General features: G+C 43.3%; 1 protein-coding gene across 24 annotated transcripts in view; it reads right to left on the minus strand.

Annotated features, from left to right (window-relative positions):
* Positions 1 to 7,187: 7,187 nt before the first annotated feature.
* Positions 7,188 to 22,120, minus strand: part of SGMS1 (sphingomyelin synthase 1) — an 89,135-nt gene continuing 74,202 nt past the window's right edge. For all 24 annotated transcript variants that reach the window (XM_084525187.1, XM_084525186.1, XM_084525178.1 and 21 more), the window contains 4 exons: positions 17,168 to 17,285; positions 12,930 to 13,083; positions 12,035 to 12,201; positions 7,188 to 9,707 (listed from right to left, as the gene is read on the minus strand). In XM_084525187.1, the coding sequence (XP_084381313.1) occupies positions 9,528 to 9,707; positions 12,035 to 12,201; positions 12,930 to 13,083; positions 17,168 to 17,285 (619 nt within the window). In that variant the 3' untranslated portion in view covers positions 7,188 to 9,527. The remainder of the gene's footprint in view (positions 9,708 to 12,034; positions 12,202 to 12,929; positions 13,084 to 17,167; positions 17,286 to 22,120) is intronic.

Here is a 22,120-nt window from a genome sequence, read left to right on the forward strand (position 1 = left end):
CCCCACGGCCCCCTGGCCTCCAAGCATGGTGCCCAAATCCTGACTGTCACCACCTCAGAGCAGTTCCAGACCTGACAGCCGTGTCCTCAGGCAGAGGTGCACCAAGCACCTAATCAGGGTGGGAAATGAGTCACATGAGCTAATGATCCTGTTTTTCCTTCCTTTAATGATCCTTTATCTTAATTTGTGTTCTTTCTTCTGGACACACAGCTGTTACGTAGCTTGGGCCAGTCCACCCTGGTGCAGTGTTCAGGCATACCCAGCTGTGATGCTCTGCAAACACAGTGCCCAAGGGTTTTGCAAGGTTGCTCCAAGCTGTGCACCAGCCCTGGGGGAGCCACATTTATTAAGTCCCAGGACAGAAACTAGCTGGTACACCACAGGAGTAGGCTGTGAATTAGCAGGAAGAACAAGAACTCTTCCTGAAGGTGATGTATTTGCTAGATCATCATGAAATGTGAAGAAATTGAGTTTTCAAGGTTTGGAAAGTGATGATTTGCCCGGTCATCTCACCTCAGGGAACCCAAAGAGTCAAGAAAAAGACTTTGCTGTGGCTCTGTGGCTCCAGGAAGGGCAACTCAGTTGTTGTTGGACATTAAGGAGGAAAAGGAAGTTTGATAGTACCTCAAAACAGGTTTGGGGGAATATCTTAAACTTTTTCCTTTTAAAAAGACTGCTCAATGAGGCTATGGGGACCCACAGGTCCCTATCTACCCTACATGGCCTGACTATGCCCACCCACCCTGGATCAGAAGTGCAGAACAAAGCAAGTTTTTTGGCACAGAAAAGGGACTGTCTGGACTGCAAAACCCTCAGCTGAAGTGCTAAGAGCTTGGTTAAATCCCTCTGAGCTCCTTCCTGCCTGTGAAAAAACAACCCAGCACCTCCAGAAAAGGTGGATTTGCAAGACAACAGCCAGGAAAGTGTTTCTTAAGAAGCAATGGTAGCTGTGGCTGGAAACCAGGTTGCATAGAAACAGTGTTTCCTGGTCTCCTGCAAGTCATCAAGGGCTGGTACCAAATCAAACCAAACACTTCCCTTAAATAAATTCATAGGAGTCTGCAATCTTTTCCACAAACCATCTGAAAATGGATCCTTCCATCCTGATCTTCCAGTGTTGGCACATGCAGGAAAGGTGATGAAGAAATAAAATCACAGGGGAGACAGAGGGAAGGATTCAGGACACCAGGGACTTCCCACCCATCTTTAGCCTTCCAGATGCTCTTCCCATGGAAAACTCCAATCCAAGCAGGTTTAAAAAGAGACTAACTAGAGTGCTTATTTGTCCATTCTGCCCCTTTGCTTTTCTTCCTTTTTCTTTAATCCTCATTTTCACCCTGAATTATATCACAGGCTTTTCCATGGACCTTGGGGGAGGGGGGGAAGGACATAAAGCTCCATCTGTGGTGCCTCACTATTGCCTGCTTCTCTCCAAGGGAATGGCCTAAAAACCACAGCAGAGCAAAAACAAAAGAGCCAGCATGCCTTAGAGATGCCAACATGACATTTTTCTCCAAAACCAGTCCAAAAATGCAGGATGATGCAATGGGACTGCCTTGTGACTGTGCAGTTTCTGACCACAGATATGGGATAGCTGCATTTTTGCAGTCAGAAGCTTTATCTGTACATTTTGGGCAGGCGTAATTACAGTGAAAGGTGGAAGGCTGAAGAGCCAGGATTCTGATGGAGGAAAATTGGAACAAAACCTGTCTGGCACATCTGCTTAGCTCCCGTGTGTTTCTCCCTGCCTCCCCCCTCATCCTCTTACACCACCACGTGGTGGTATGGCACAGTTCAGAACAGCTTTAACACTTGCTTTCCTCTGAGAGGCCCAGACTCAGCTCATCAGCATGCAATAGATATCCCTCCAAATCCCTTCACCAAAGCCAACTTTGGCTAACCCATAGGTGTGTGGTGCCCGGCAGCCAGCCAGGATGCACTTTGTCCCCACCACAAATAGGGCTGTCTTTGCCATGTCACTCCTAAGCCAAATAAGCTGAAAAAGCTCAGTTTGTTAGAAATCCAAGTTAAAATTCTCACTATAAGCTAACGTGAGGATTAAACATGAGGATAGTGCTGAGGATTAAAACAATGCCCACCTTCACCAAGGAAGGAGAAAGAAACCCATGTGTAGGACCTCTGCTTTTATGAGGTAGTTCATTACCACCAGGACAGCAACCTGGCCACTCCACTTCTGCATGCTTGACAGAGTTTTTGTTGAGAGACCAGAGACATCTCAGCACGAATGGCCCAAAGCCAAAGCACATGCTCATTTGCATTGCAATTAAAACTTCATTTTGTACCAAAAGCTCTAGCCTCACACCTGGGGTGAAGCACCTGGTGCTTTGTGCCTGTAAAATGCAGCTGCCTAGTGACTCCCCGCCTGCTGGATGAGGTGTGGGGTTTTGAGCATCTTCAAAAGGTTGTCCTGGAGCTTTACACTGGCTTTGCTGCCTTTCTATTAATTAACACATTAAAAAAAAAAAAAAAAAAAAGAGCCCAGAAGCGACCCAAAAGCTGGCCTAACTCACCACATGCACACAACCAGGAAGAGGAGAGATGTGCTGCAGAACGGGGCTGAAATTTTGTTTGCCTCTGCCACCATCAGAAGGGCGGATGGGTAATGAATAGGCTGACATTTTCTTTTTCCAAAACAATGCGCTGTGTTGCCCAAGCTTTTCTTCAAGCTTTTCTTTTTTGTGCCACTGTCCCTGAAGCCAGAAAGCCTGTCTGGGTTTCTGCAGCCACTGAATCTGGCTGCTTCAATACTGCATTATTCTGGGGGCCAATCCTGGTATCTGGGAAGCCACAGAAGATACCCCACAGTTGTGGGCAATTCTCCAATAAGGCCGGGCACATCATACGCCTTGGCATTTGGAGAATGAAAACTTCCCTTCAAGCCTGTTTGCTAAACCCTGGCAGGTTTCTGTAGCAGAGAAATGAAATGAGCACCAGCTCCCAGACTGGATGTGCTATTCATATGGACCCAAGATGTTCACCACAGCCTGGGATCCTGGCTGCAAAGAGGGGAAAGCAATTATGAAGCCTTTTACATGATTATGTTTACTTAATAAGGAATGGCCAAAGTCCTTTTGATAAGGATGTGGGAGGATCCAGATGGCAGGAGATAACATTTCCGCACAGAGACATCAGCAAAAAGCGTTCGGGGCTTTGACAAGGACACGCTGGGGCTTGTCTGCCTTGTCTGCCCTCAGCAAGTACGCCAATGGCACAAAGCTGGGAGGAGTGGCTGACACGCCAGAAGGCTATGCTGCCATTCAGCGAGACCTGGACCAGCTGGAGAGATGGGCAGGAAGAAACCAAATGAGGTTTAACAAGAGCAAGTGCGGAGTCCTGCACATGGGAAGGAACAACCGCACGTATCAGTACAGGCTGGGGGACAATCTGCTGGAGAGGAGCTCTGAGGAGAAGGACCTGGGGGTTCTGGTGGACGACAGGTTGACCATGAGCCAGCACTGTGCCCTTGTGGCCAAGAGGGACAACGGGATCCTGGCGTGCATTAAAAGGAGCGTGGCCAGCAGGTCAAGGGAGGTGATCCTCCCCCTCTACTCTGCCCTGGTTAGGCCTCACCTGGAGTACTATGTTCAGTTCTGGGCTCTGCGATACAAGAAAGACAGGGATCTCCTGGAAAGAGTCCAGCGGAGGGCCACAAAGATGATACAGGGCCTGGAGCATCTTCCCTATGAGGAAAGGCTGAGAGACCTGGGTCTGTTCAGCCTGGAGAAGAGAAGACTGAGAGGGGATCTCATCAATGTGTATAAATACCTGAGGTGTGGGAGACAGAGGGATTTGGCCAACCTCTTTTCAGGGGTTTGTGGGGACAGGACAAGGGGCAACAGCCACAAGATAGAGCACAGGAAGTTCCGCACCAACACGCGAAATAACTTCTTCACAGTGAGGGTGATGGAGCACTGGGATAGGCTGCCCAGGGAGGCTGTGGAGTCTCCTTCTCTGGAGATATTTGAGGCCCATCTGGACGCCTACCTGGGCAGCCTGCTCTAAGGAATCTGCTTTGGCAGGGGGGTTGAACCTGATGATCTCTTGAGGTCCTTTCCAACCCCTTCAATTCTGTGATTCAGGCAGCACCACGTGGATTTTCCTTCCTGTCTTTCCCAGTGAAAACACTCACACACCTGCTCTGGGCAGTAGCTGGTAGCTCCATTGGGTGAAGGGCTGAGGTTTGGGGTGAAGTCTTGGAAATCAGGGCCATGCTTGAGTACAGCCCCCCCATCAGGCTGGCATATGGTAGCAGGCAACTCTGGACTGACGCAGAAAGCACTAGGTGTTAGCAAGAGATCCTCCACAAGCTCCCTGGCTGGTTGTCCAATGCCTTGGACATGCAATGATTTCTTTCTGGAGCATCTTCTGCCTCCAGGGGCCAACATAGTAATTCATGTGTTTCACCAGAAATCCTGGATTTAATGCCTCCCAACCCTCAAAGTTAATCTAGTTGCAAAATGAAATCGGGAGGTGCATTTCAATCGCTCCACCAAAATGCAGGCAATGCATGGAAATACGTGGCAAGGCTGAAAAATAAAATCACAGCAATTCTCACTTCTTGACTATATGGAGCTGCATCTTCTAGCCAATGGGGAGAGATCAGGACAGAGAAACAGCTAACTGAGCTCCTTCCCCCCTCTGTTGTCCTTTAAGACTATAAAATATTAAGTGGGAGAGTAAAAATAAGCACTACCAGAGGCTCATCCACCCACCACCACTACAACTTCATGGGCAAGTGCATGCTAATCTCTTTCCTGCGCTCAGACTCACAGCTGCTTGACATGTTCCACACACAAGAAGCCAAGATGAGCTAAAAATAACGAAAACCAATTGTTGTTCAAGTGACTTGTTTGCTAGCATGTCTTACTTCCAGGGAAAAAGGAAATGTGGAATTATGGTAATGCAGACAAAGCTTTGAAACACCATCTGGCGGGCTTGTGGAGGTTACCTTGTGCTGCATGCTCTGAGCTAAAGACACCAAACCTATTTCTCATTCCTTTAACAAACTGCAGAACAACCATTTACTGCTTTGAGGCCGCTGTGATGAACCACAAGATTGTGCCACAGTGACCAGTGACTGCTGCTGCAAGGAACCAGTATCAAAGCCTGAGCAGAAGCAATTCCCAAAAGTCACGAGTATCACTACTGGATCCAAGGGAGAGACCCCTCAGCTCAGCAGCTGCTTTGCAAAGTCTGGGGAGGCAGATGCATGGAATCATTACACGGGGAAAACTTGGAACAAAGGGCTTTGTTTCTAACAGGGGTGAAGGCAGACGGTGGGAAAGCTCTTTCAGAAGCTGCCCCCATCAGGCTGATGGGGCTGGGAGCAGCCTGGGGTTCATTGGAGCCCATGGTAGCTCCTGGGTGGAGGAAGCCAGGAGAGCTGGCAGCCTTCTTGGTGCTTAGGAGTGGAGGAGATACTGGAATGAACCAGGAAGCAGCTAATTTTGGCTTCAGCCTGTGCTCTCATGGATAAAGCACATTCTCCCCACTCCTAGCCCCCACTTCCCCTCAAGCCCTTCACCAACCTGCAACAAATTCACATAGTGTCTGGTCACATTTGGAAGCATCTGTTAGAAAACAAACACTTTGGTGACAACAAAAGTCAACAAACATCTGCATTTGCACCCAAACCAGCATTTATCAGTCGTTCCCTTGCCCCGGGCTGTTTTGCTCAAAGCTGCAGAGCAGCAGCCACGCAGGCATGGCCCTTACCTGGGATGCAGGAGAGCACCAGGCAGGAGCCACTCGGAGGACAAGCCAAGCAGCATGTGCCGTGCAAAGCAAAAGAGCTGCAGCCCCAAATTGGGAAAGCCTTTCTGGGAAACTCTTCTTGCTCCCCGAGCCTGGGGACAGATAAAATGACATGGCAGAATGGGACAGATCCTTCCCAAGCTAACTCCAGCTGTCTCTGTGAAAATATTGGGCAGAAGATAGGGTCTCTGAACTACCAGGTCCAGAGCTGCTGCTGAAAACCACCTGCAACCAAGTTGGTGGATTCCTGCCTGCTGCCAAAACTAGCTGGACTTCCAAATGCTGGGCCCGTGTAAGAAAATCAGTGTTGATTTTTTGCAACGTGTATTCTTGAGACGCATGGGAACACCGTGCTGCACCACATGGAGGGTTCATCTCAGCTGGTAGGTGGGGTCTGGAAGTAGTCCCTAGGAAACAGTCAATAGGAAGCCACAAATCCTTCTTGTAAATACATACATGAATGTTTGCTCCAACAGCTGCTGGATCAAACTAGGAAAGCTGCTGGAGCAGTAACTCGTGGTGGCTCATCCTTGGGGAGCACTCCAATACCCTGCCACCAGAACAAGGACAAGCAAAGGGCAAGGGGTGCAGCCACCTCCAGGTCAAAGCAGGAGGGCTGAGTTTGATGGGCAATAATTGCTCTTTGCAAAAAGGACGAGTGGTTGTTTCCCTTGCTTGGCCTGTGCTCCTCGAGAACCTTCCCTCTCTGTATTTTACAGGTCTCAAAACTTTCCCCACCTGAAAGGGCTGAAAACTAAACTGGGATGGGGCACCCCAGAGCAAGGGGATGAGCAAGTGCTGGTTCAGCCTCAGAATAGGGACAGGATTGCTCCTGGAAGTTGCCCAAGAAGCTCACCCCAGAAATACCCTGCTCCAGAGGGTGTTAGAAGCCTCCAGAACAGCAGCAGCACCTCTTGGCTACGCTCCTTCAGGGACTGAAGGCAGCAGCACCAGGGTACAAGCATCATACCTGAGTAACATGGGGGAAACACAGCTGGTATTCTGACGGTGGGAAATGTGAGATCCCCTACCATTACTGAAATGCTGAACAACAAGCAGCTGCGCTCCACCACCCGCAATGTTAGCACCATAGCAAGCCATTGCCCACCTTAAACAGCTGGCGCTGCCAAGCAGATATTCACTGCTACTGACAAGAAGGAGAGGAACAAGGCAGCACGAGCACTGCAGCCTGCAGTTAGCACTGATGCAGAATTTTGTCCTCTATCTATTCCCTCGGTCCCCTCCTCCAGACTTGGCAGTGACAAGAGCTATGCCTTATCGCTGAGCTTAATGTCACCACCTGCCCAGTGATTCTCAAGACAGCATGCTTTTTTACAGCACAGCTCTTCTGTGAAAAAATGAAACCATGTTTAGCCGGATCCATGCAGTAAGTCAGACACTACAATGCAGAATTCAGCAGATTCCATTTAATGTCATGTGCATATATCCATACATTTACTTATGTCAATGGTTTTGATGTGCGTGACGCCAGGTCTTGAAAAATCTACTCATTCTTTTATGTCTGGGAGCGTGAAGTCTCTCAAGCAATCATCTTTGGATGGGTTGGCTTTTTTAAACTCAGCTTTCAACCACATAGTTGCAAAGATAACAACTCTCAACTCAAGGCAAAGCATGCAGAGCTAATCCCTGAAATTCGCAGACAGCTCTGCAAATACTGTTGCAAAGGGTTTTGCAAAGAAAACTGGGACATGAGGAAATCCCTCCCAGGGCAACGTGGTAAGAAATGGGTTAGTCTTGTCTAACATCCCAAGCAACAGCAAGGCAAAGCAGCAGAACATGGAATTGATTCTTCACGGCAGTCTTAGGCTGAGGCTGAGATACAGGGCAGAGAAGTAGAGAGAAATCATCAAAGGATAAAATAAAAAAAAAATGACACTTTTACCAATTTCACCATAATGTACTCACAGAAATTTGACTTTTTTTTTTTTTTTTTTTTTTTTTTTTTTTTTTAGTTTAAGCAACAAGATTGGTAGCTCCTGGGGTTATGGGTGTTTACCCTGCAATTTGCTCCATCCCAGCAGTTTTAGGGTAGATTTTTCAAGCCCTGGTGATGGTTCCAAGGAAGGCTTCTCAGATCTGCTCCCAGCTCCCAAACGATCAGAATCTATTGCATAGCATTTACTTCAGATAAGGCACTGATTTGCCAAAGGTGAACAGCAATTCAAAATCAATGCAGTTTCCATACAGTCCAAATTTGATGGCCTACAGTGCAATAACATGTAAAATTAAAGGCAGAGTTAAGAAGAATAAGCCCAACTTTAATTTTAAAATTAATATTAAGAAGATAAAGGAAACTACATTTTTCAAAAGCCTTTTTATTTTCCTTCACCATTGTTGTTTTACAATACAAATATCACCTTGTGAATACACAAAAACCCTACAGAAGATAACTCTGCTTCACGTAAAATACAGAATGGATATATATATATATTTATATATATATTTTCTCTTCATCATTCTTAAAAAAAACTATTTTGTTCTGCACATTGGCAAGATTAGGATAGAATACTTCCCCAGACATACAGTATGTATGGTAGGAGTGAAACTTATAATTACATGCAGTTTCTGCACAAATATTTTAAAGAAATAGAATATCTTTGTTGTTTTTCAACAACATCTCAATACGGGATGGAGAAACCACTCCTAGTTCACTCAGTGATCATTTGTAAAATTCTTAAAAAACAGGAATTCATGGCTGTTTTCTTTTTAAAATACAGCTACCAAGTAGACAATAAACTGATATATTTAGTATGATCTGCCCACAATGTGTGAACAAGATCTGACCCTTTTTATTTGGTTTTTCCCTAGACATGGCAATTTCAACATTATAAGCAAATTTCCAGTTTAATTTAGCTATAAATGCAAAAATTAGTAATTATACAGTATATATAATTCTGCTTTCATGGAATATTTTATTTTAAATAAAAACATTTAAGACTGCCTACTAACCATACAATCAAGACAAGAAAGGCACTAGAAACATAGACAAATCTCTCTCTCCCAAGAAGCATTTTCTTTAATTTTTAACTCTCTATTCTCTGACATGTAAAAATCTTTTTAAATTTAATTTTCATACACATTTTGAAAAATAAAGTTAGGAAATACTTAGAAAATCACTTTACAATCTTTTTTTTTTTTTTGCACACTTTTTGACACAGTCACTGCAGATTCTACAAAATCAAGATTACCACACCTCCCTGTGTCTATCATCTTATTTGTATCACGGTGCAACAGGTAGAAAGATTTCTTGATTTTACCCCAAGGCAGGTATTCAGAAACCTTCATATATTCATTTGCTAGAAAATGGCTTACAGCCCAATCTTTGGGGCAAGAGATATGAAAAGTATGTTTTCCCAAGAAAATAATATGCACTATTCCCAGACGTGACTGGAAAGACCAGAACTTATGATAGAAAAGATTTCATTTATGCTCTCGCATCATATACAAAGGAACATGGTGATGGGTAATGAAAATCCCAAATCTATTAACAAGAAATGTATAACAGTGCATGATAAGTTAAATTTTCTTTATTGTTGTCCAACGCAGATCCTTTGGAGAGAAAAAAAAAGATCACAGTGCTTACCAGGTAACTGAATAGATTAAGTCAAGGTAACTGTTAAGAGAAAGGGTTAGGGAGGGGTTGATTTTTTTTTTTATGGCATCTTCTTGTATGGAGTTCTTAGCACTTGGGACAGGTCCTTTCCCTCCCCATTTTGTCCATCAACACACTGCTATGTGTCATTCACCAGTCGGCTGTATTTCACCTGCCTGCCTCGATATAGCACCGGCCAAGGGAAGGGCCAGTGGTAGGAGCGAGGTACAATTCCTTGGACATTCTTTTCAAAGTACTGGAAGGGCTTGTACCACCAGACCCTTGCAAGGAGGTTGGTTTGGGAAGCTTCTTTTAGCACCTGTAGAAAGATAATTAAAAAAAAAAAAAAAAAAGAATTACAAGAAAGCACACCACTTGCATGACTTCACTGCATGTTGATTCCTACCATACATCAGTAGCATTCTGCTTACAGATGTTTCCAAAAATCTCTTGGTATGTGTAGATACCTGCCAAACAAATCTACATGGACAAAGATCAAGAGGAGCGAAGATACTTTTCCACAGCCTTCCTGCACACATGACCAGTTGCTCCTAAGCGAGGCTCACCATCATTTCCAAGTCCTTAGCTGCTCAACAGCCCCATTGGAAAAAAGTGATAGGCAAGAAAGGTTAATCTCACCTCTCTGTTGGGAATGGAAAAGACTCATCCCAAAGCACAGCTGTTTCCATAACTATATTTGAAATTATCTGTAGCTCCAGAATCCTTTGCAAGCCCACTTGTGTGCACTCAACCCATCCAGAGGAGGGAGCAAACCCTGCCCCAGCCTCCATATGCTCTCAAACCACATCCACCCATCCATTTCCTTCTCCTAGTAAATGCAAGCCACAGCTGAGACAAAAGGAGTAGGTGAGGAAGTCATGCAACTACCTTGCTGCACATTTGTTATGACAGAACAGGGAAGAGCTGTATCAGCCCACTGGAAAGTGTAAACACAGGACTTGTATACCAAGCTTTCTCTCCATGTTATAATGTCACATGTAAAAAAAAAAAAAAAAAAACTCTTGAAAGCTGGGGTTACTTGTGCTTTCAATTTTAAGGTCAGTCACAAGCCACAGGACTCTGCATGTGGAGCAGCACCAGGAAGAGGCACTAGGACAAAAAGGCACGGCACGCCCAGGTAAGGAGCCAAGGATTGGCATTTCCCAACATCGCAGCAGATTAGGGAAGCAATGCTGAGCCATCTTCTGTGAGTCACACCATGCAGCAAAACAGGTATGTTTCTATACAAGAAGGCCAAGAGTTTTTCTGAAGCAAGTCCTCATTAGCACTCAGGGTAACTGGCTTCAGTAGCTTCCAGCTTGGAAACATGGCCACTCAGCACTGCCATTCTGACAGCACAGGAGCAGATCTGAGGCATGGAACTCAGTCCAGTGCTGTATGACAACAAAGTTTAAACACAGACTGCTGTCAAACACAGCAGGTCCTGAACTGGCTGAACATTAAGCTTCATTCTTTGCAATCAGGCATTTGGAGGGAGAAATCTACAACAAGGCTTGACTGTGGGGTACTGGTTCAGGCAGAAGCAAAGCCACAGGAATAATATATGACATGGTAGCTAGACAACCCTGGTATGAACTAAAAATCAGCACTGCCATAATATTAACTAACTTCCTACCATCACAGAAGGCTTTTATCAAGCATAATAAACTGGACTCATATGCAATAGGCAAGCAAAATATCTTCTCCATGTTGCATAGAAAAAAAAATACTTGGACACTGATTTGTTTTTACAAACCTAACAGAAGTTATCTTAAGTTTCTCTTATCTCACTACGTGTCCTCTCCATAGATAACATAATTATGCATTTTTGCTCACATTCTTAGGCAATGGTAAGCTCATCTTTTCACTAGCTCATCCAGTTCACTGGCAGGAAAGTAAGAACAAAGAAAATGGCACGAGACCTCATTTAGACCTTTGTACCACCTACCACTGCTCTCTGATCAAGTATTTCAGTGTTGTAAAAAACATACTTTGTTATCTCCCATCATGTGACACATCTCCTCCTAAGCAGCTCCTTTGCTCTCAGTATTTCCCCCATCACCCCATTTTTCATGTCTTCTCAGGCACAGACCTTAGGACAGGAGCAGCCTGGGCTCTCACCCGCCATTCTCCAAAAGGAAAACATTTCACTTGGTTAGGGGAGCAAACTTACCCACTTGGAAACACTATGAAAAACTGGTTCTTTTTTTTTTGAAGCCTCATACTGTTCTTCAAGAGACCTATCACTCAAATAAAGGGCACGCACAACACAAGGTATTCTGGTACCCAGGTAGCTTAACTTCTAAATTGTTTGTTCTAATACAACAAAACCTGCTCTTCAGCCCAAATTCAGAGAGACTTCAAAAAAATGAGGTTACACAGCCAAAGGAGGTAGGCCTGCTTGCCTGCCTGCAGTCACACCTTCAGATATTTTTCGCGGTCGAGGCACAAGATGAACCCAACCAATGACGCCTCTTCTTTCCTGCAAGCCCAAAGTGAAGGGGGAAGAGTAGGGTGCTTCACAAGAGATGAGTGCTTGTCCATTCCTACTTCTGCAGAGAGGCTCAAGGCAAAGCATGGATATTCACCCACTGCCACGCTACAGCAAGCAGGGCCATGGGGATCCAGAGACTGTGAGAAACTCACTTGCTGGTTGGCCATCGTGTGATACCACCAGAAAAGTCTTGTAGTGATGTAGTAAGCCACCACCACGTCCACAGTGTAGTGGTCATGAGCAAGGAGGATGCAGAACATTCCAACCATGCTGAGTGTCCAGCAAAGCCAGTGATACCACCAGAGTCGCCGTGGGGAATCTGTAAAGAAGCACAAGCAATGATTATTTCAAAGTGTAATGTTATCGGTGCTCAGGACTACTGCTGTAATTAGCAGAGTACACAGCATGCAATCCTGAATGGATAGTGTAATGCCAGCATTAAGATTAAGAGCAGGAATGCTGAGATCACAAAAGAAGTCTCATTCTTTTAGGGTGTGACTCTACCCACGAGTACAATTTAATAAGATACTTGGAAAATAGAAAGGTTATGAAATCTTTGAGAAAGAGGCCTGACGCATAAAAATCTAATGTATTCTGGTCTGTAACATCAAATTTCTTGTACTTCAATATTGACTCTATATAGCTGACAATCCATTCCTCCTGCCTTTCATAGGAGATAAATGTATGCATCAATTCTTGCAAAATGAGCAACCTTGCACTTAGTATGGCACCTATCTCTCTCTAAACAAGGAGATACATAGTTAAAGTACCATTCATCAGGCAGGATGCAGTGAAAGTATAAGCTATATTTTAAAGAAAATAGTTTTGAAATAAAATGCGTAATTCAGTCATCTACATAGTAAAGTGTTTAACTTTGTCTCCAAAGTTTTCTTTTTCAGTAAGGCCTATGTCCTTGCAGTAGTGTTACTTTTCTTTAATTGAAAGGAGTGCATTTTTACTTTAATTGTATTTACTAATCACAATAATGTGTTAATAAACAGCTAATTGATACAAGAGGAAATTCACCAGGAACAGTGACAAACTTACACTCTTTGATAAATAAGTATGTAAGAGTTAATATGACGGTGTGACCGCTGTACAGATAGTCGCCGCACATGTTGTGGGATCCTGTGATGGACAATCCTCCACCAGCAATCAGTTTCATTATCCTTCGCAGATGAGATTCCCAGTCTCCAAAAAGCTGGTGAAAGAGTGAAACACAAACGTGTGGTAACCTATCAGCAGTAACTTCCTAAATTTAAAGCATGGCATTAGCCAGCAACTTTGTCTCTCTCTTATTCTCTCTTTTTGTGTTGCTTTTTATTCAGTAAATCCTACCACCTTTCCCAAAAGCCAGCAATATATTTCTAGAGGAAAAGAAAAAAAGACTGGAAATGAGACTTTTTTTTTTAATGATCCTTTGCATGCATTATAGCAAGTCTTAATGTGAGTACAGGCTGCACACACCTCCATTCATTTGTTTTGAGTATTATCTTATTAGAAGTATTCCCAAGATAGGGAATCAAAGAAATTATTACAATTCCCTATAAATATAATCACCTGAAGGATTACTGTCTTCTCCTGCACTCACAGAATGGAATGAAGAAGGAAGTATTATTTATGCATATAGATTTATGAAAGTATGCACAAGTGAAAAAAAAATTCCTTTACCTGGTCACTTTTGGTTGCAATGAAAAACATGGCATTTTTCAGTACAATACCAAATCAGAAGAACGGTCCAAGAAGCATTAAACTCCTGTAAGTGCCTACACTCAAGAGTGCCATGCTTATGGTAAAACAGGCAGGTGAGCAAAAATTGTTTTCTGTTATTCATAAATACTTATTCCTGCTACCATGGCATAATCTTTACCTGAGGTCTTGCCGGCAGCCTTTGCTAATATTCATGGCTGGGTGGGAAAATATTTTAGCAGGAATCTTCAAGCAGAGGTAATAGGTTCAGACTTTTCATTCATTATATTCTTGGGAGATGACACGTATGTGCAGTATCAAAATGAAGATTATCAAAAATAAAGATTATCAGTATCAAAATAAAGACTATTGGAAAACCTAGGAATTCTGTAATGCAGTCTCAAAAATTCTGTTTCACAAAGAGAACGGGGGTTAAAAGTATTCCCAGCTATAGTTAGAAATTTGTCATGTTCTTTAAACATCTGTTTTCCGTTCTGTTTAAGAGGCAAAGCACTTCAAATAAATCAAACTTTATTTAACTGATCTTGTTCATAACAACACAAGCCCTACAGATGATAATCCAACAGAAAATAAAATGAACTGCCCTAACCTGTACATCCAGCTGCCTAACGCCACATTTAACACACAAAATAGAGCATCTCACTTCAAAATCTATGGCATCCCCTGCCCTGCCTTGAAAAGCCTTTGAAGTCCTTTCTTCCCACCTCACATTGCAGAAGAACCAGTAATGGTGTTTGTCAGCAGACGGTGCCAATTCTGCAAGGGCTTCCATTCACACAATCCACACAAGCAACAGGGACATTCCTCACACCTGAAGGATATGCTTTGAACGACCTCCAAACCAAGACCTTCTTGCCCCTTTCCTTCCTACCAAGTGCCCTACAGGCAGTAGGCAGCATCCCCAGACCTTGCTTTTGCTGCCTCCAGCTCTAACACCAGACCAACTATTAAACAAATCCACAAAAACATGTGCTGTGGGAAAGGCCCGACCAGGATGTGCTGAGCACCTCTGGGACCCAGAAGGAAGCAGGAACCATCTAAGCTCAAAGGAGGCAGCCAAATGGATCAGTGCACTCAGCATGCTGGATCCTTACCTCATTTTATCATCCACAGTAACCATTTAACAGCCAGATGAAAACACAGAACTCCCGACTAACCATTGCAGGTATCTTCCTCCTTTGTTTTAAAGCTCTTTCTTGCTTTAAGAATGGGAAAATTGTACATTTTGGACAGGTATACACAAAGCTTTTGTAGCATTTAAGTATTTCCTGCTTGCAGTTCCTTACAAATCTTAAAAATGCTCCCAAAAACTGCTCTTCACAATCCCCTGCAGCTCAGTAAGGTGTTGAGAAGTTTTTTTCCCACCCATGTATTTATAGCTTTCAAAAAAGCCCAGCTGATCTTTTCAAGCAGGGCAATAGAAGGGCACAACATTGGCTTGTCTTTACATGAGTAATGAGAACAACTTGCCAATGCTGTAAATTTACAAAAATGGCAGATTTATTCACTTTGCTCCCTGTGTGTTTTTTTTTTTTAAGTTTCACAATAGCTGACTGATCAAATACAATGTTGACTCCTCTCCTCCACTTTTCTTTACAAAATACTTAGGTCCCTCAAGAAGCCACATGTGGCTTGGCAAATCATCAAACAAACAATACAGCATTTTGTAAAGTTGGCTTTAACTTCCCTGAGGAACCCAAGTATTTCAGCTTTGTTTGTCCTACAGGCATGTATGTACCAGCAATCTTCATCAAAGTTGTGAGAGCACGTGTATCAAGCCAAATCACAATCTTGATTTATGACTTTGCTACCTGTCATCTAATTCATGGTTGTGCACACAAACCTGCTGAACTGTGCATGCTGAAGATGTTTAGATGTTTCACAGAAATTAGTCCCCGTCCCCCCCCTTTCTCCTGTCTGTGCTATAGCTTAAGTAGAAGGGGCAAGGAAACGAACTGCTATGGCAAAAAAACACGTGTCTAATACACAAATCTTGTTTCCTGTGCTTGTGGGAGAGATAGATCATGGAATCATTCAGGTTGGAAAAGACATCTAAGATCGTCTAGTCCAATCCTTAACATGGTACCAACAAGTCCACCACTAAACCATGCTACTGAGTTCTATAGCTACATATTTCTTGAAGACCTCCAAGGGTAGTGACTCAGCCACTTCCCTGGGCAGCCTGTTCCAATGCCGCACAACTCTCCCAGTAAAGACTGAAAAAATCCTAACACCCAAACTAAACCGCCCCTGGCGCAATTGGAGGCCATTTTCCCTCATCTCATCACTTGCTGCTTGGGACAAGAGCCTGATCCCCACCTCACTACAACCTCCTTTAAAGCAACTATAATAAGGTCAATGAGGTCTCCTCCCCCGAGCCTCCTCTTCTCCCAACTAAACAACCCCAGTTCCCTCAGCCACTCCTCACAGGACTTGTGGACCAGGCCCTTCACCAGCTTCATAGTTCTTCTCTGGGCATGCTCGAGCACCTTGATGTCATTCTTGTAGTGAGGGGCCCAAAGCTGAACACGGTACTCGAGGTGTGGCCTCACCAGAGCAGAGTACAGGAGGACAATCACCTCCCTGGTCCTGCTGGCTGCACTATTCCTGACACAAGCCAGGATGCCGTTGGCCTTCTTGGCCACACGGGCACATTGCTGGCACACGTTCAAGTGAGCATCGACCAACACCCCCAGGTCCTTTTCCACTGCACAGCTTTCCAGCCACCCTGCCCCAAGCCTGTAGCGCTGCATGGGGTTGTTGTGACTGAAGTGCAGGAGCCGGCACTTGGCCTTGCTGAACCTTGTACAGTTGTCCTCAGTCTGGCCTATCCAGATTCCTCTGCAGAGTCCTCCTACCCTCAAGCAGATCAACAGTCCCACCTAACTTGGTGTCATCTGCAAATTTACTGAGGAGACAACAACACTCCTTGTTTCATGAATTAATTACCCTTCAACACTGACTAAGAGAGACTTTCTAAACAACTCCAACTCAATAACTTGGTTTCAGTCATGGCTTTCTTAAGACTGTTTAATTTTTTGGGACAACAAACAGAGCTAGTTCAAGGAGGAGGGGGGCAAGTGTTTGCACTAACACAATTACAATATATGCATAATTGCAAAATATGCAAACAGAAGCAAAGGGAAGAGTTTTTCATGTGAAACTGTCCTTAAAAAGTCTCTTTGGGTCAATTTCAAGTACAAATTGTAATCAGATTTGACACACTGAAGTGTTTAGAAATGTGTCGCATATGGAACTTCTCCAGGTAGCAACCTTTGACCACTTCAATGGAGACAGAAAAATGCTGAACATACAAATCAGTTCCAACTGATAGAGAAATTACATAGATTTGCTCTTTTTGAAGGATGAAAATGCTTGCCCTGCCCAAAAGCAAATTGTCAGCACCTTAGCAAGGGAACCTGATGATCTGCAGATAGAAGTCCCCCTGTGATGCCAAGTCGGTGCTTCAAATTAGTAGCAATCACTGCGAAAGAGCTGCTCACAGTTTTGGTAATAGTGGGACAAGGGGAAAACATGAAGATTAAAATAAAGAAAGGTAGCAAGAAGTAGTTTACCTTTGGAGAACACTTGAAATGCATGCCAGGTACTGGGAGTGTCGTTACATACATTGTAATACACCGATACAAGTATAGTGTGCCAACTATACAGAAAAATCTTCTGCTAATTATAGACCTAGAAGAAAAAAAAAAGAGGAAAAAGAAAAAGGAGGTTACTCAATGCAAATACAACATGAAAAGGTAAATAAGACACAAAAGCTAGATACTTTTCTCTTCTCCATGCTTTTGAAACTCATGACTTATTCGTCTATACCAACTTGCACCTGTGGATACTGAATTCCTTTACAAATATTCCCACACTTTACAGGTCAGAAGTACACAAACAACTCAACTAACATTACCCATGAAGTTGATTACAGGAAATTTAAGGATTAGAATACAAAAGCCTGCTCAGATTTGGTGCTGAAGACATTAAAAGGGATTTAATGCCCCACACCCCTCCATTAACTTAAATTGGTCACTAATTTTCTATTCAAAGCAGGGGATAAAGTTACTGCCTTTCATCTTATAAAGAAAATATTGTAAGTTAATTTCTGCTGACACATACCCTTTAGTAATTACAAAGGATTACTTTAGAAGAATTAGCTTGTATGACCCAAATGAAGGAGAACATATCTTTCTTGAGCAGCATTAAGAGAGGAAGCAATTCACATCAGCAATAAAACATCCCAAATATAAATTTAGAGCTGCATTGGCCACAGGATAGGGTGTTTCCATAAGAAACCACCCTCCAGGCAAGCAGCTGTAGCTGCATGAGATTCACTCAGGGATGGCTGCCAGTAAGTTGCTGAATTCTGGGGTACCGTAGGGCAGTTCTGCAAAAACAGCGAGAGCACCCACTGTAAAGGGCTGCAAGTTCAACTTGGAAGTGACTGCCAGCCCCAAAACACACTTACTGAGTTTCACTGCTACCTACCAAGTAAAATGTCACCAGGAAAGAACCATGGCAACTAAACCCCTTCCAGCACACCCATCAGGACAGAAAGCAAACTGTGTGTCTTGCATAGCTGTCAGCAAAGAGAAATCACCAAAGGCTTTATGAAACGGAGGGCATATCCAATTACAGCAGTTCATGAATTTAATCACTGCTGTGTCCTGCTGGCACAGGCCCTCTTTGTCTGGGTTGATTTTAAATCATTGTTATTTATACTTAGGATAATTTGGGTACTACAAGGTTTGTAATACAAGCTGCAAGTCCTGACATTCATTTGTTGCTATTTTAAAGCTTTTGCTATTAAAAACAAACAAACAAACCATTTTTACTGAGCTGAGCTCTTTCAAAGCTGAAATTGGCTGTTTTTTATTTGTAATAGTTTTTGACAGAGCTATTAAACTGTAGTGCTCTACTCTCAGAGGAGTACAACTTTGCAGTGCCAGATCAATAACAACATGAAAGCCTTAATTTATCAGAAAAGCTTCAGATATAACAGTACAAGTGCATTTTGCACTTGAGTGCTCACTGCTATTGAGACAGAACATTTCAAGTGTCCTCCTCCCCCAGTGCAAACAGGGACAAAACTAGGAGTTAAAAATTATACTTTATTAGTGTAGCTCTATGGACTGAATCACAAAATCCCAGAATTATCTACGTTGGAAAAGACCTTGAGTTGAAGGCACCATGGCCCCTGGGGCAGTGGTTTTCCCTTGTGGTTTAGGTGCACAGTTTTTCTCTTGGAAGGGTGATCTATTAAAGACCTCACATGGGTGCCTGGCTTTTGTAGCAATACAGGAGCTTGCTTTTCTTTATACCCCCCTATGAAGACAAAAGGAGAGGTTGGGGAGTAAAGATTGAGCAGCACTGCATTCAAGAGACCAAAGAAGCAGCAGTTTTACTGAGTAATTAATGCTTTTAATTAACATTACCCATGAAAGTACCTGGTTTAAAGTTGAATCATGTACTTTAGCTTAGGAAAGTCTGCATCAAAGTGCTTTGTATTGTAATTTAAAAAAATAAAATAAAATCTAAAAGAGCTCATGTTTTTCCTTCTCAACACGATTTTGCTCGTGTGTGGGCCAGCTAACAAGTGCACTCTCTAGGCTTATTACTGGATAGTTGTAATAAAGTTCCTCCTGGCCAGACTCCACCTCCCTCATGTGGGTAGCGAGTATGCAGCTTTTTCAATGCTGTGAGCATGCAGGATGAATCAGATGTCAAACACTGCCAAACACCATCGCTGTGCTTCTCCTGAACCATCTGGGAATGCTTCCCAGAGAAGTTAGGACCTTGGCAGTGCTTGCAGACAGGCAACTTGCCTGGGCTCCTCATGCTCCCTGCTGTGTCCATGGAAAAAGGCTCAGGCAGCCCGGGGTCCCCAGCCAAGCATCCAGCCTGCTCCTGATTTCTGGTGAAACCAGCCAAATACCCCTGCCATAAAGGCCATGGACAGTGCTCTGCATGGATCCTTGCATCACATATGGGTGCAATATGACAAGCAATAGGAGTTTCACTGCTTGACAAAGACAAGTGTTTCAGGAAAAGCCTGCAACAAGGAAACCACCTCCTTTGGTTAAAGGTCCAACCCAGCCCCTGGCTGCAATTCAGCTCATGGACAATAATGCTTCTGGTTCATCAGCAATTCTGAACTTTCCCTCACAGAGGGCCGCAAATGGTAGTGCTCTCATCTGAGCAACCACCTGGCTTCACATCTCATCTTCAGGTCTCGAACGGGTTGTGGCAACCGCCCTCCCTGACACCACTGGAGGCCAGAAAATCAAAGAAGGTCCATCTGGCTTAATGTCCTCCCTTTGTTCTTGAATTAAGTTCCAAGGGAAGGTGACAACCCACACCACAAAAGTGATTCAGCTCTTTTAGAGCATTTTGTGGCTTGCCAACCAAAGACACAAGAGCAAGGTCCTCAGGAGAAAGCTGTGTCACTGTCCTGTTCCCATGAGCACCTCTCCTGTTTTTTCCTTCTGCTGCTTACTGACAGATCGCAGACCTGAATAGCTCCACTCCTTTACAAGAAGAAAGGCCCCCAAAGCAATGTGTGACCAGAAGACATACTGACTGGCACAGTCCAGGACTGATAATGAAAATGGAAAGCTCTGTGACTCCAACTTCCCTTTACACTAGAGGAAGAATGAGTGAATACATCAAAGCAAATGGAGGGAAAACCCTCCATACCTATCAATGATGCCATAATACTTTGTTATCAAGTCAACCCATCCCCCACTGCTTTGAAATCTCCAAGGACCTTATGGATTCTGCTGTTCTTAATTCATCATTGTGTGTTTGATCCCTTGTACCGCCTGATTAACCTGACACTCCATTTTTGAGAGCACTTCCCCATGGCCTTCTCTGGATACTCCCCTTGGTTTTGAACACTTTATGCTCAGGGACGCCAAGTCTACGGCTCCCCTCTTCATCGCAGGCAACTGGACCAGAGCATGAAGGAGAGCTCAGCACTGCAGCTACTGACGTAGGATCTGATACAGAAGCTGATAAAGCCATAAATAGAACAAGAGAACACACCAGGGTAGAGTCTTCCTCCTATAAATGTGTGCATGTAAAAAAAAAAAAAAAAAAAAAAAAAAAAGCAGTTTCACAGTTTTCACAGTTTCTATAATAAAAAATAAATGGACTAAAATAACCATTTTAGAAACTTTCCTTTAAGGAATACCACATCTGTAAAAAAAAAAAAAAAGTTTTGAAATTTCAGCTGAGAAAATACATTAACTAGTATAAAGCAACAGATAGGGAAAGAAAAACACAATTTATATTTCCATTGCTTGCTCCATATATTAATGACCTTTGTATTTCATAAAGTAAGGCTTTTTTTTTTTTGATAGGAAATGCTCATACACAGTGCATCAGTGAAAAGACACAAAGCAAAAGCTGTGTCTCAACAGTATCTGGATTAGCTCACCAGAATGAGAAGTTCACAGTGTCTCATGGATTAATTAAGCATTTAGCTATGGAAACCTGCAACTATATTGGATAAAGGTATCTGCCCTAGCTTAGCAATTCTCTCCTTTCAGACTGTAACCTTAGCAAGCTGGTAAACAACCTGATCACATTTAAGTTTTAAAGTTTTTCTCCATTACAAGAGTCAGTAGTAGCATCTGGCTTTACTTTTTTGAAAAAGGGCAATCTAAAATTCTACGGTCATTACAAAGTCCTGTAAACCAAGGGATCTTGTACTGAACATGGTGATGCCCAAGTTATATGCCTTCCAATTATTGTTTTTTCAAATATAGGAGCCACATTAAACAGTCAGGGAACAGGTAAAGAAAGAGATCCTGCATTAGCAGAGGAGAAAAGAGACCTTTGGGTTAAGGCACTGGGGCATGCTTGTGTCTTGTTTTTGAAAGCAGAAGTGGCTTGCCACTTCATACTGCTTCAAGCCACTTGACTTTGAACACTTCACAGTCATAGCAGCACAAGGATTTATACCAGACCACTCATGGTAAGGCAGCCCAAGGTGCGGATTTACGGCACTTTAAAAATACCAAATTAAGCAGCAGCATGCACATCCACTCTGTAGAGAATAAAAAGGTAAGTGCCTTGCATTGGCAGGCAAATTTACCATTGCAATTCTGACCAGGTATGAGCATGCACCCAGATAACCTCGTAAATTCATTGTGTATCTACACTTTTGTGTACTTTATGATTAGCTTTCAGCATACTCTGTTCTTGATGTTACCTGTCCCACCTAATGTCAAGCAGAAAATGTACTTCAAAACTTTTTATGCAACACTGCTTAGGCGCACAGATTAAACCACTGCCTGCTGTTTTTGTCCAAGAGTACTGTAAACTTAGGGTAGGATCTTCACATCAGGCAAACTACAGTAAGACTAAATCCATCCTCAATCAGTTCACAGCTGATGAGTTATGTCAGCATGAGTTGTCCTCATTCTTATTTAAGCAGAACAGTTAACTGAGTTAAGAACATCATTATATACAATTTAAGGTTTCTCACATGTGAAAAGGGCTCAAGTTAACTCTGCAGG

Source organism: Aythya ferina (genome assembly GCF_964211825.1).
Source record: "Aythya ferina genome assembly, chromosome: 7".
Classification (NCBI taxonomy): domain Eukaryota; kingdom Metazoa; phylum Chordata; class Aves; order Anseriformes; family Anatidae; genus Aythya; species Aythya ferina.